Here is a 12290-nt window from a genome sequence, read left to right as displayed (position 1 = left end):
AACTAGTTCATGCTTTATGTGTTGTATTTAAGAAGTCTTTGCCAAACTCAAGGTCACTAAAATTTTTAGCTAGCGTCATTCTTCTAAAGCAAGTAATTTGAAAAAATTTTTCTGAAAAATACCTGAGGACAAAATGGCTATACAATTTAATAGTACTATGGTCTAAAATGTGGAAACAAAAATGAAATGCTGATTGTAAATTTAACATCAACGTGCATAACTGAGTGTTCAATAATTATTTTTAAGCTAGATGTGCCTGTTACTTGAAATGTGGAAGATTAAGGGCACTGGGTGGCTCAGTTGGTTAAGCATCGGCTTCGGCTCAGGTCATGATCTCACGGTGTGTGGGTTTGAGCCCCGCATCAGGCGCTGTGCTGACAGCTCAGAGTCTGGAGCCTGCCTTCAGATTCTATGTCTCCCTCTCTCTCTGACCCTACCCTACTCACACTGTCTCTAACAAAAAAGAAAGAAAGAAATGTGGAGGATTACTCCAACATAAAAATAAGAATCACACTTCAAATTAAATAATGAATGTGTTTTTATTTCTCTCCCAATTTTTAAAATGTGAACATTCTGTATTTCAATCACAGCCTTTACTTCCAGGTGACTTCTTCATTGGGTCTCAATTCCCTGTGTGGAAATTAAAAAGGAAGGAAAGGAAAAAGTATAAATTAAACTTTCATGGGGGAGACAAAGAATGAGTTCAATATTTTATATTCTATTAAATTGACCCATTAACACTTATTTTTATAGGCTCAAGAGCCAGTCCCTTCTTTCGTGATTTTAAACTTTTACCAGCCCTTCAATTTCATTTTTCCAGATTAAGGAACTGAATTTCATAGTCTGTATGAAAGCTATTATCCTCTGTCCATTTGAGGTTTTCTAATTCATGTTAACTGTCTTGAAATCCCTAACTGTAAACCACCTCTACGTAGTGATTGTGAACGCGGCTCAAGCCTCTGGTCCTCGGAGCTTCTTCCCAACTAGGTGACACCCGGTGGCAGACACCCTGTCTTGCTACCTCTCTGCTGCCTAAAAAAGCCATCTCCAGAGACAACGGGACCAGGCAGCTGTGGGCTGCCTTCGGATCACTCCACCACCACGCGTGAAGCTCTCCAGCAGCGGGGCCGCAAACACAGCACCAAGCCGCCGTTGGGACCATGTATTTCCGCCACATTCTGGCTTGCGGGAAATGGTATCTGACAATACATGTGAAAGCTACATTAAAGTAGGCTTTGGTGAGCTAGTTTAAAACTTTGTTTCTGGGGCGCCTGGGTGGCTCAGTCGGTTAAGTGTCCGACTTCGGGTCAGGTCATGATCTCACGGTTTGTGAGTTTGAGCCCTGCATTGGGCTCTGTGTTGACAGCTCAGAGCCTGGAGCCTGCTTCGGATTCTGTGTCTCCCCCTCTCTCTGCCCCTCCCATGCTCGCGCTGTCTCTCTCTGTCTCTGGAAAAATGAATACATTTGTTAAAAATAAATAAATAAAAACCTTTGTTTCTATATTACAATGTACCCTGAATGTGGAAAAAAAAATTTTCAAACATCTGAAATAGCCTGTTCATAAACTGAAGACTTGTTGCCATTCAGAAGGTAATCACTCAGTTTTATCCAAGGATTAAACAACAAATAATTCTACAAAACAATAGCACTTGAATGTAAGTTCTTGGGGAAAATTTACCCCTTCTGTTTATTTTTGGTACATATGGTATTAAAAGGGCTATTTCCAAAAGTTGACCAATTGTTGGTTTAAAACAAAGGTACAAACTAACCTCTTAAACAACAAACTCTTGTTCCGGAAGGCAGTTAGCTTTTCATCATTCTTTTTGTCTAGATAACATCCAAAGACAAACCCCATCGGCACAAGTATATGTACCCAGTGGTCACGAACAATTTGAATTATGTTCATCGTGAGCTAAAAAAAAAAAAAAAAAGAAAGAAAGAAAGGAAAATGATCAGAAATTTAACTGCCTTTGAAATATCTTGAAAAATTGCATTTTGGGGAACGTGGGTGGCTCAGCCAGTTAAGTGTCTGCCTTGATTTCAGCTCAGGTCATGACTTCACTGTTTGTGGGGTCGAGTCCCACTTTGGGCTCTGTGCGGCGAGCACGGGCTTGCTGTGGTCTCTCTCCCTCTCTTTGCCCCTCCCCCACGCACCCACACACCCTCTCTCCTCTCTCAAAATACATTGGAAAAAAAAAAAAACACTTTAAAACCTGCATCTGAAATCGAGAGTTAAGCCTGAATTTGGTAAATGTTAAAAGCGTAATAAGCCTCTTTAAATTTGCTCAGCATCAGAACACAGTGTACAGCTTAAAATCTACCCAATGATTACACAGGTGACAGTGGCTAATATAAAAATTGCCCTGCACTAAAATCAATGTACTGACTTTTTCTGGTTCCACTAGTGATCTGAAATGGTACAGTGCAGAGAAATGGAGAGTATAAAAAATTCCACCTGCAAAAGCTGAGTATTTGCATCCTCTTACTGTTAATTTAAAACTTTTACGTATGTGTAAAATCTTTTTAAGACCACAAAATAATATTTTTAGGTCCTCTTACAATATTAAAACAAGTATAATTATACTATTATGCCAGAAACTGAATTTTTTAGATAAAGCTGTAATTATCGAAACTAATTTCTGAATCAGCAGTGATTGGGACTTAGATAAGCCCCAGTGGCTACAATACTGCTTCTGCACAAAGCTGAAACTGATTTTTGAACGTAATGAAAAAATAGAAGGGAAATAAAAAAAAATAATAACCACATTCAACAATGTGATGGTAGGGGGCGCCTGGGTGGCTCAGCTGGTTGTGTGTCCACCTGTGGCTCTGGTCATGATCTCAGGGTTTCTGAGTTAGAGTCCGGCATCGGGCTCTATGCTGGCAGCTCAGAGCCGGGGGCCTGCTTTGGATTGTGTCTCCCTCTGTCCCTGCCCTTCCCCCACTCACAGGGTCTCTCTGTAAAATGAATAAACATTAAAAAAATGTCATGGTAGATCTCTATTAATCAGTGATTTTACACAAGATATGGACAGAAGGGAATTTACTTCCAGAGAATGACTACAAAGTACCTGAGCCATCCTACAGGCTTATATGTAACGTGAAATAACTATTATTATCCTGATTTTACAGATTAGAAAACACCTTAACCTAAAATTGAGAACAGAGCTAGAATTCAAACTCAGGTTTGCTCCAGAGCTCTGTATTCTATTAGATCACAAGACCTCTCTTCCTGAATTGACATTCATAGTACTTAAGGGATTTTAAGAGTTCCTAAAAGGTAGAGGAGGAAGAATAGAGCTAGAAGTTACCAAATGGAAAATAAATTTGCATTAATTCCATAAAAACATAGTTGCACTGTCAGTTTTCTGTAAAAAATGTGTACCTAAAGATGAAATCAAAATACATCTGTCTACATATGAATCTAAAATGAATAAATCATATACAATGGCTGAGAAGACACGGGAGTAAGAGAACACGTTACTGCCCACGGAAGTGCTCAGCACACAACTGCTAGGGTTCGGCAGACTGGACTCCTGCCTCTCCTCCGAAGACATCGCGTCTCATACTTACACATTCTAGTTCTTTATTTCTCAAACGTAATCACTATCTAAAGGTGCTGGGCTAGAAAATGGCCATGAAGTAAAAAGTTGCACAATTACTAAACTCTATTTCATTAAGTATAATATTACATATAGCAGGTCCCAGTCTGAGTATCACCAATCTGGAAAATTATGTAAAGTTAATGAGATGTTTAAAATATACCACTTACAGTTTAGGCATTAAAGTTTTAGTATACTGTCTACAGCTGTTATTCTCAAACTTGCCTGCACATCAAAAGCACCTCGGGGCTCCTGGGTGGTTCAGCTGGTTTAAGTGTCTGATTTTTGACTCTGATCACGATCTCATGGTTCTTGTGTTCAAGCCCCGCGTCCGGCTCTGTGCTGATAGCCTGGAGCCTGCTTCAGATTCTGTGTCTCCCTCTCTCTCTCTGCCTCTCTCTGGCTCATGTTCTGTCTCCTTCTCTCTCAAAAATCATTAAACATTAAAAAAATTTTTCAAAGCACCTGGGGAGTCTTAATCAAAAATAAGGAGTCTGGAGTCTTGATCACCATTACAGCCCCAGTGCCTACTGCATAATTAACATCTAAAATATATTTGTCAAATGAAAAAAAAATATATAAGGAGTCTTTGGTCGTCCTTTTGGGCGGGGTTGGAAAAACCTATAGTTCAAAGAACTGATTTAGTTAGTGGATTTGATGCAAATAGTTCTTGGGCAACCTTATCTTATTTTCCAGAATATGGTGGCTCTCAGCATTGTGCCTTCCTTATAACATTATTTGAAGCACTTTTTGTGGATCTGACCAAGGGCCCACCAAATTAGCCACTTAATTGTTTTATAAACTTGAGCGAGTCAAGTATGGCAATAACAATTCATGCCTTAATCAATGTAACTCTGAAAGCATGAACATGCAGAATACTAGACAATACAGGTCTCTGTAGACATCAAGTGGTCATGTCGTGTCACCTGTTCTCCTAAGTTCCTCAAATTTCTGAACCGGGGTCAAGCCTAACTCTCAGCCCAGCAGAGTCAGATGCTGTTTGTATATTTAACCAAAGATGAAAAAAATGCCTGTTGACTCAGTCCAAGACTGTTTTAAATAAGCCCGTGGCCACCCGTGGGCTATAAGCCATTATTGTTGGGATTCTTCCAACAGGGCAAGTAGGCACTTTTGTCTGGCTCTATGCTGAGAATCTGAGAAGATTCTGAGACAAGCCCCCAAGGCCCTGACTCCAGAGGCTCTTACATACACTCCACAGGTGAACACTGATAGGTAACAGGATTCTGTGTGTTCCAAATACAGAACTGGGTTCAGCCACCATGATTCAATTGCTAAGAGGTAAATGACAAATCTTACTCCTACAGTCATTTCATATTACATTTGAATAATCTAGTTAATTTGGGATCAGTGGCACTGAACATAATCTGTCCTCTGTATTTCACTGGGAATGGATTGACCAGGGAAGACAAAGATTTATGAACTGAAGAGTGAGCTATGATGATTCCCTGGAGCATGGATAGGAGGTGGAGTATAGACAGACTCTGGTCCTGGGCCCAAGACCAGAGGGTGCTTTATGTGATGGGCAACGGCAATTAGGTCCTGGGACAGGCTCCAATGAAACAAGCCTAGGTTTGGATGAAGAGTGACATCCACATGGGTGCCCATGAGGACACTCTACTTATGAGTGTCTCTTTTACATGAAGACTCATGAAAAATCCTGCTTTTCCGCTAGAACTGGGACTTGCTACGTTATTCCCAAGAAAAACCTAATTGGTTTTTCTCTTCTGGACATGAGGAATCACGTAACTGATCACCTGTCCTTTGTTCCCGATATGTTCCAAATTTTTTGCCTACCTCTAGACAGCGCAGACTCGTACAGCACTGTCAGGTACGGTTCTTACTTTTTTTCATAATCACTAACCTCACGTAATCTTCACGACGCTATGTGTGTATGCACTAATGTCCCCAAGGTAGTAGGCACATTTTTTTTTTCATATGAGGAAATCCAGGGACAATCAACTTGCGTAAAGAGACAAATACACAAAGTGGCAGAGCTGGGATTAATATTCAGGCAGGCTGGCTCCGTGGTCCAAGCCATTTGTGTTTTATTATCTGTTAAGGTAACTCTAGAGGTAAACAGACTGACCTCACTCTGGATTATCTTATTTTTTTACCATTACTTTTTCTTCAACCCAATTTTCCCACATAACTTCTAAAAAGGAAACAATCTGGTGTGCATTTTCATAAGTCAATTTACGTTATAAAAACAAATGAATAGTATTTCAAGAATTAAAACGTCATCTTTAATTGGTCCCCACAGCACTTTAGAGCGACATTTTTTGGAACCATACATATAACCTATGAAAAACGGTGCTGATGCAGGGAGAAACTGAACTCCTTGAGATCTGGAATGTGTCTTTACGACATATACACACTAGAAACCAAACACAAATGCAATGTTACATTTTCAAGTCATCTTTTTGTGTGTGTGGAATGGTCGGCTCAAGAAGATTTGCGATTTGGAAGAGAACAAGGTTTCCAATCCTGAGCAACGAGGAGCCAGAGCGCTGAAACCTGGATGAATCTGTGATGCTGGCAGAGAAGCAGCCACTTCCCTCTTCAGCCTGGGAGTGTGACCCCGGCCTGTCTCCTCTCCGGTCCGGCCAAGGGCGGTCACCGGGAGGTCTCTTAAAGACGTTTTCCAAAAAGGACAGCCCCCCACTAACCCTTTCCAAAAGCCGCCAGGCGCGAAACGTGAACCCCGCCGTCCCCGGGAAGAAACCCCCATTTATTGCCCTTTCCCGTCTCCACCGCTTACAAGCTCGGGCCACCCCCTCGCCTACACGAACCGCCGCCGAGGGCTTTCCTAGAGGTGGACCCTCCCCGCCTAAACCACGGTGAGCCTCGGGGATCCTGGGCCCGGGACCCACCTTCGGCCTCGGTGCCAAAATCGACCCCACGACCAAGGGCAGCGGCAAGCCCAGCCACCGGCGCCGGCGGAAGCTGCGGCTCTGGGACCTGCCATTCGCCACGCCCGCTCGAAGAGAGGGGTGGCGTTGGGAAAGCAAACCGCTTCCTCCTTTTGATGTTTGACTCTTATTGCATTTATTTTAGCTTTCACACATTACAAGGTTTTTAAAATTACAACTTCGGTGCAAGGTGACGAGATTTGTTGGTGTAAGCGCCATCTCCTCCCCACAGCTTCGTCTCTACCCCCCCGATGATGGTATCGCCCTAAGCCTTCCCCGCCTCAGCGGCTCGCCTCCAGTTTCAAAATGGCGGCCGCCATTGGGGGCCTTCTGCTGGCGGATCGTCCCGGGTGCTGCTGAGCGAGCATCAGCTTTTCTCGCTCTTGAACCTGGATTCGACTAGGGGTTGGGAAGGGCAGTGGACGGCGTTGGGGGAGGACTGACGAGGCAAGTGAGGGCGGAGGAAAGGAGTGAGCCCTTTGGTGGGGGAGGGGGCGTCCTCGGCCCTCGGGGAGATCCTGGCTCCAACTCCGGCCGGGTCTCTGCTGGGGCGTGCTCCTGGGGTTTCGGTTGCGACTGTCCTGGCCGGACCTGGCAGAAGCAAGCGCTCAGCGAGGGAGAGAGCAGTGACTTCTCCGTGGGTCTAATACAATTCACTCCTAGGCGCTCCTTCCCCTCCCCCCCCGTTTTCCTCTGTCTCTGTTTCTCGGCGCAGGAAGACGCCAGCTTTGGCCTCGTGGTTACCGTTTTCTTAGCCTCCTCGCTGGGGGTCTTCCCGTGGTCTCTGGTTCTGAGGCCATGAGACTGCTAAGCACTGGGCACGAAGTAGGCGTCCTTTTTAGTTAATGGACTCGGGGACCTTTTAAGATGTTACCGTGCTTTCTTAAAATTGCCTTGGCCTTCCGCGCCTCGCGCTCCCCAGTCCCCCTTTGCCCTCGAGGGGCTCCCACCATGACTGGTTTACTGTTCTTAAGTATACCGGAGGTCACACCAGCCTTAACACCGACAAGTCTGACCTCCTGCCACCAGCCGAAGCTAAGTTTTTCATTACCGATCCCTTAATTTTTTATTTTACAACCCGGGATTTTTAAAAATTTTTTTCTAAGAAGCAGCTTCTCTTTCTGAGCTAATCAGGAAGAGACTTTCTTGTACTCCGTGAGTTCAAGGGCCAACCCAGATTCCTTCGTTTTCCCTTGGATTCTGCATAGTTCCTTTTGGTTGTCATCAACCCGCAAGGTCATTATTGAGAGAAACAAGTAACTGTGGTTGGTACTTGAGATGAAGTAGTATTCGTCAGACTCTCGGAAGGAATTTATGATCTGGTTAGGGTTTGAGTGATACTGGTCATACGAAGATGATCACTCTTGCTTTTCGCCTGTGCATTCAGCATCCATTCAACAAATATTCTGGGTGCCCCGTTTGTGCTAAATGAAAATAAACTGTGGGAGACCACTGGAAAGGCTTCATGAAGGAATAACTATTTGAGCTGGGTCATGAAGGGTCGAAAAGTATTTTCTAGGCTCAGGAGGAGATCATTCCTGGATGCAGAGACCTGAGAAGTGTTGGCTTGCTGAGAGGGGAAGATAAATGTGCTGGAGAATGCAGTGCAGGGGTGGTTGGTGAAGAGAGAGCGAGATTGAGAGCAATTTGTGAAGGACCTTGACTTCCAGCTAAGGAGTTCAGGCTTCATTCAGTAGCTAGAAGGGAGCCAGTGCACATACTTTGCCCAAGGAAAGGGCATGAGTGTATTTATTTTATTTTTTATTTTTTAGGATAGTCTCTGACAGCTGCATAGAGGTTCAGCCTGGACTAGGAAAACTAGGTAAGAGGAAATTGCAGTCATTCAGTTAAGGTAATGGGTGCCTCAATTGAAGTAAGGTAGTAAAGGGTGTGAGAGAGACATTTTTTTTTAAGTTTATTTATTTTGAGTGAGGGAGAGAGAGAGCCTATGTGCAGAGGAAGGGCAAAGGGAGAGAGAATCCCAAGTGGACTCCAGGCAGTTTGCTCGGATATGGGGCTTGAGCCGAAATCAAGAGTTAGATGCTTACCCGACAGAGCCACCTAGGTGCCCAGAGTGACCTTTCTGAATAGGATTCAATTGATGGCAGCGATTTGGTCGAGGGAGGGTAACTCCAGAAGTTTTGGTCCAGGAGACCAAATTAAAATCAAGTCTAACTGGGCATGAGGGGGGCAGGGGAAGCGGGCCCTTAGTCGGTTAAGCCTCCAACTTCAGCTCAGGTCACCATCTCTCAGTTGGTGAGTTTGAGCCCCGCATCAGGTTCTGTGCTCACAGCTCAGAGTCTGGAGCCTGCTTTGGGTTGTCTTCCCTTTCCTGTCCCACCCCCGCTTGCATTCTGTGTTTCTGTCTCTCTCACTCTCAAAAAGAAAGAAACATCAGAAAAAGTCAAGCCTAAAACACATACAGTAGAATAGAATGGTGCCTACCTGCACCTTAAGGAATGGAGAGCACAGGTGCTCTACAGGCCGAGGCATGGATTTTAGAGTCTAGATCTGGGCTATTAACACAGCCACGAGCTACTCCTAGCTGTTGAGCACTTGAAATTGAGATAGGTTGAACTGAAAAGGTGCTGTAAATGTAAAATACATACTGGATTTCAAAGACTTGGTATGAAGAACAGCATAAAATATTAATTTATTAACATGATCACCTGCTGAAATGATATTTTGATATATTGGGTTAAATAAAATATATTAAAAGTATTTTCACCCAAAAACTTTCAACGTGGCTTTGAATACATTTTCAATGACATTTGTGGCCTGCATTATGTTTTTGTTAGGCAGAGCCTATGTCACCTAGACTAATGACAGGAATTTGTAAGGAGGTGGAATTTGAACCGGGCCTTGAGACAGGAGTGAGCAGTGAGTGATGCAGGGCAGCTTGCTGGCGTCCTCCACTGCCCCTGAAGGCATCAGGTTTTTGTTTTTTTAAGCAATGAGAAGCCTTCCCAGATTTCTGAGCAAGGGGTAATTAATCTAGGCAGTAATGTTTAGGTTGAGATGAAGGAAGGAAAGGCTGGAGGCAGAGAAATACAAGGCAACAAGACCTTGTTTTAAGGTACTGGTGGAAGGAATGGAAAGGGAATGACACATTTGCAAGGCATTTTGTGGGAAAGAAAAATAATCAGGGATAGGGAACAGACTGTTCAAGAAGAAGTAAAGGAAGAATCAAACAGAGTTTCAAGCCTTGGTTACTTAGATAAGGACTAATGAATTCATGTTACAGCGTTATAAGGTACATCTGAGACCAAAAGAATTTAGTCTCAAAATATAACCAGCAGAGTTGAAAGGAGGAAGTGGTCTGCTAAATACTCTTCCTTTTCATCTCCTTGCTTTCTGTATCTTACCTAATCAATCATACACACCAGCTAATTTTCCTAAAATACGGAATTTTCTGTACTATCATCTTACTTGATCATGTATCTTAAAATGTTTCTCTGTTTCCTGAAGAGCTAGATCCAGAGTCCAAGACCTTCCATGATCTGGCCCTTTTCTCTTCATTAGGCCTTTTTTTCCATTTTTTGCTTGTATGAAAGTGTGCCCAGCTGGTTTTTCCACTAACACTGTACATTATTTTGTGCCTTTGGTCATGTTATTCCCCTGTTTTGAATACCTTTTCTTTTTGTCTTTCTCTAGTCAGGTTCTGCCAGTCCTTAAGGAGTAATTTAAGATCCCACTTCTTTTATGATTCTCATTAACATAAGCTAATGTCAGTTTTAAAAATCTTATTTCCTAAACTGCGTATTTTAGCCCCTGATATGACCAATTTGGTACAATATTATTTTTTACTTTTTTATGATCTTATCTCTGTTTGTTTTACGTAGGCTTCAGCTTCCAAAAATGAGGACAGGTTTTCTTTTTAAAAATAGGATCATTTATTATGCTCCTTGCTGCTGCTCATGTGTTCGCCCTAGGGCGTGATGTAGAAGGTAAACCCCATAATTAAAAACAGACGTACATCTGTTACACCCCATTTAACAGACTCTCATTTTTTTATTTTTTAGATTTATGAAGAACGCTTCCCGTGAATTCATGGTGTTTCATCCTATATACGACTGAGGTACCAGTAAGTGATGAGTGTCTCTAATAAAGATACGCCATATTCTAAGCGGTTGTATTAAAAATACCTTTTCTCCGGTTGAAACCTGTGTCTGTCTTTAACATGAACTCGTTCACTTCAGTCTTCAAGCTCCTTTATTTCCACTTTATAATCTGAATAAAGAAAATGGAAGTGAAGTGGATTTGAGTAGAAAAAGAGTTTCTCTTAGGCTACTAATATAATTGTGATCCAGGAAACTTTATGTCAGGGAGAATTTTTTCATTTCCTTTCCGAAATTGTATTTGTAAATGTTTCTCATCAAATGGGGAATTAATATCTTTGTGCTTCTCATGCCTTACAAATGAGAATATAAGTCCATATGTTTTTAATTTTAACTTACTTGTTTCATCAGTTCTTCATGGAACAACCACTGTGTGTTTAAGACATGGACCCAGCCTCAGAGAGGTCTCCCAAGCGAGGGGAAATGCATATGAATAGGTAACTGTTAGTGGTGTGGCAAGTTCATTAAGCTCATTTAACACTGGCCATACTTTGTTCATTTAAGGAGCTTTTATTGACCCCTCACTATGTGTTAGGCACTGCGGACAGAAGCTTTTATTGACCTCCCCCCACCCCCCACCATGTGTTAGGCACCGTGGACGCACTGGAGGATAGCTCTGACTAGAATTGACAAGGTCTGCTTTTTCATGGAGTCCATAGTCAAGTGCAGGATGAGGAGGAGAGACAGGGATGGGCAAGGCAAGTAAGTAAGTACCTAGCAGGTATAGCGAGCAGTAAGTATTTTGAGGGAAATAGAGTGATGTCACAAGGCGTTAACTGAGTTAGTTGGGGAAGGACTTTAGGGTTGTTAGAAAAGCATCTCAGAATAAATTTGAGACAGGGAAAGCGTGCACACTAGTTAGAGGTCTTAGTGACAGTGGAGACAGAAGGGAAATTTGGGAAATAGAATGGAGAGGGAGACGCAGCACTTAGCGATAGATCGGATGTAGGGTACAAAGTGGAGGAAGGCCTCAAGGATGCTGCCAGCTGAGGTCAGGTGATATTTATAGCTGTGGAACCGGTGAGAGTACCTGGAAAGAAAAAAAAGTCCTGCTACAGAGCACTTTTGAGGTCGAAGAAAGAAAGTAAATAGCAAGGGAGCTGTGGAGTGGCCAGTTAGATGCAAGGAGCACCAAGCTGGGGGTGACACAGAAGCAGACGGAGAGCATTTCAGCGAGGCTGGAGCACATACTTTTATTGACTGCTCCTACAGTTTCCGTCAGCGGAGGCCAGAGAAATGCCCATTGGCTTAAATTGCTTAGAGGTTTGCAATTGCAGTGACCTTGATGAACACGCTTGTAGTGGGCTGGTAGAGAAAGAGGCCAGGTTTGGTGGTCCGAATGAGAGGCAAGAAAGTGGAGACATGTGGACAAATCCTCTGAGAACTTTTGCAAAGAAAGGAGAGCATAGAAATGATGGAGGACTTACCAGGGATAATAGGATTAAGAGAGGGCTCGCTTATTTATTTATTTGTTTATTATTTTTTAATACTATTTATTGTCAAATTGGTTTCCACACAACACCCAGTGCTCATCCCAACACGTGCCCTCCTTGAGGCCCATTGCCCGTGTCCCCCTCTCCCTCACCCCTCCTCAACCCTCACTCTCAGTATTTAAGAGTCTCGTGTGGTTTGCCTCCCT

At 43.1% G+C, this 12290-nt stretch overlaps 2 protein-coding genes and 1 long non-coding RNA gene across 4 annotated transcripts in view; 1 reads left to right on the top strand and 2 right to left on the bottom strand.

Moving 5' to 3' along the window:
- Positions 1–520: 520 nt before the first annotated feature.
- On the bottom strand, positions 521–6590 carry NDUFB1 (NADH:ubiquinone oxidoreductase subunit B1). Its single transcript, XM_029951557.1, has 3 exons — positions 6495–6590; positions 1771–1913; positions 521–630 (listed from the first exon to the last, which is right to left on the bottom strand). The coding sequence occupies exons 2-3, from the start codon at positions 1905–1907 to the stop codon at positions 594–596; spliced, it is 174 nt and encodes a 57-aa protein (XP_029807417.1). The 5' UTR covers positions 1908–1913; positions 6495–6590; the 3' UTR covers positions 521–593.
- Positions 6591–6644: 54 nt separating this feature from the next.
- On the bottom strand, positions 6645–7437 carry LOC115301790. The gene is made up of 2 exons (XR_003913289.1): positions 7278–7437; positions 6645–7124 (listed from the first exon to the last, which is right to left on the bottom strand). It is a non-coding gene; the product is annotated as an uncharacterized LOC115301790 (long non-coding RNA).
- An 868-nt stretch (positions 7438–8305) lies between these two features.
- Positions 8306–12290, top strand: part of CPSF2 (cleavage and polyadenylation specific factor 2) — a 29590-nt gene continuing 25605 nt past the window's right edge. Inside the window, exons 1-2 of one of the 2 annotated variants that reach the window (XM_029951776.1) lie at positions 8306–8355; positions 10556–10611. The gene's annotated coding sequence lies outside the window, so the exon portion shown is untranslated. Of the gene's footprint in view, positions 8356–10555; positions 10618–12290 lie in introns of both variants that reach the window. The other variant, XM_029951775.1, reaches the window with a different exon arrangement.

The sequence above is a fragment of the Suricata suricatta genome, chromosome 9 (assembly GCF_006229205.1).
Source record: "Suricata suricatta isolate VVHF042 chromosome 9, meerkat_22Aug2017_6uvM2_HiC, whole genome shotgun sequence".
Lineage (NCBI taxonomy): Eukaryota > Metazoa > Chordata > Mammalia > Carnivora > Herpestidae > Suricata > Suricata suricatta.
Note: the sequence above shows the minus strand (reverse complement) of the source record. Positions and strands in the feature narration are given on the sequence as shown.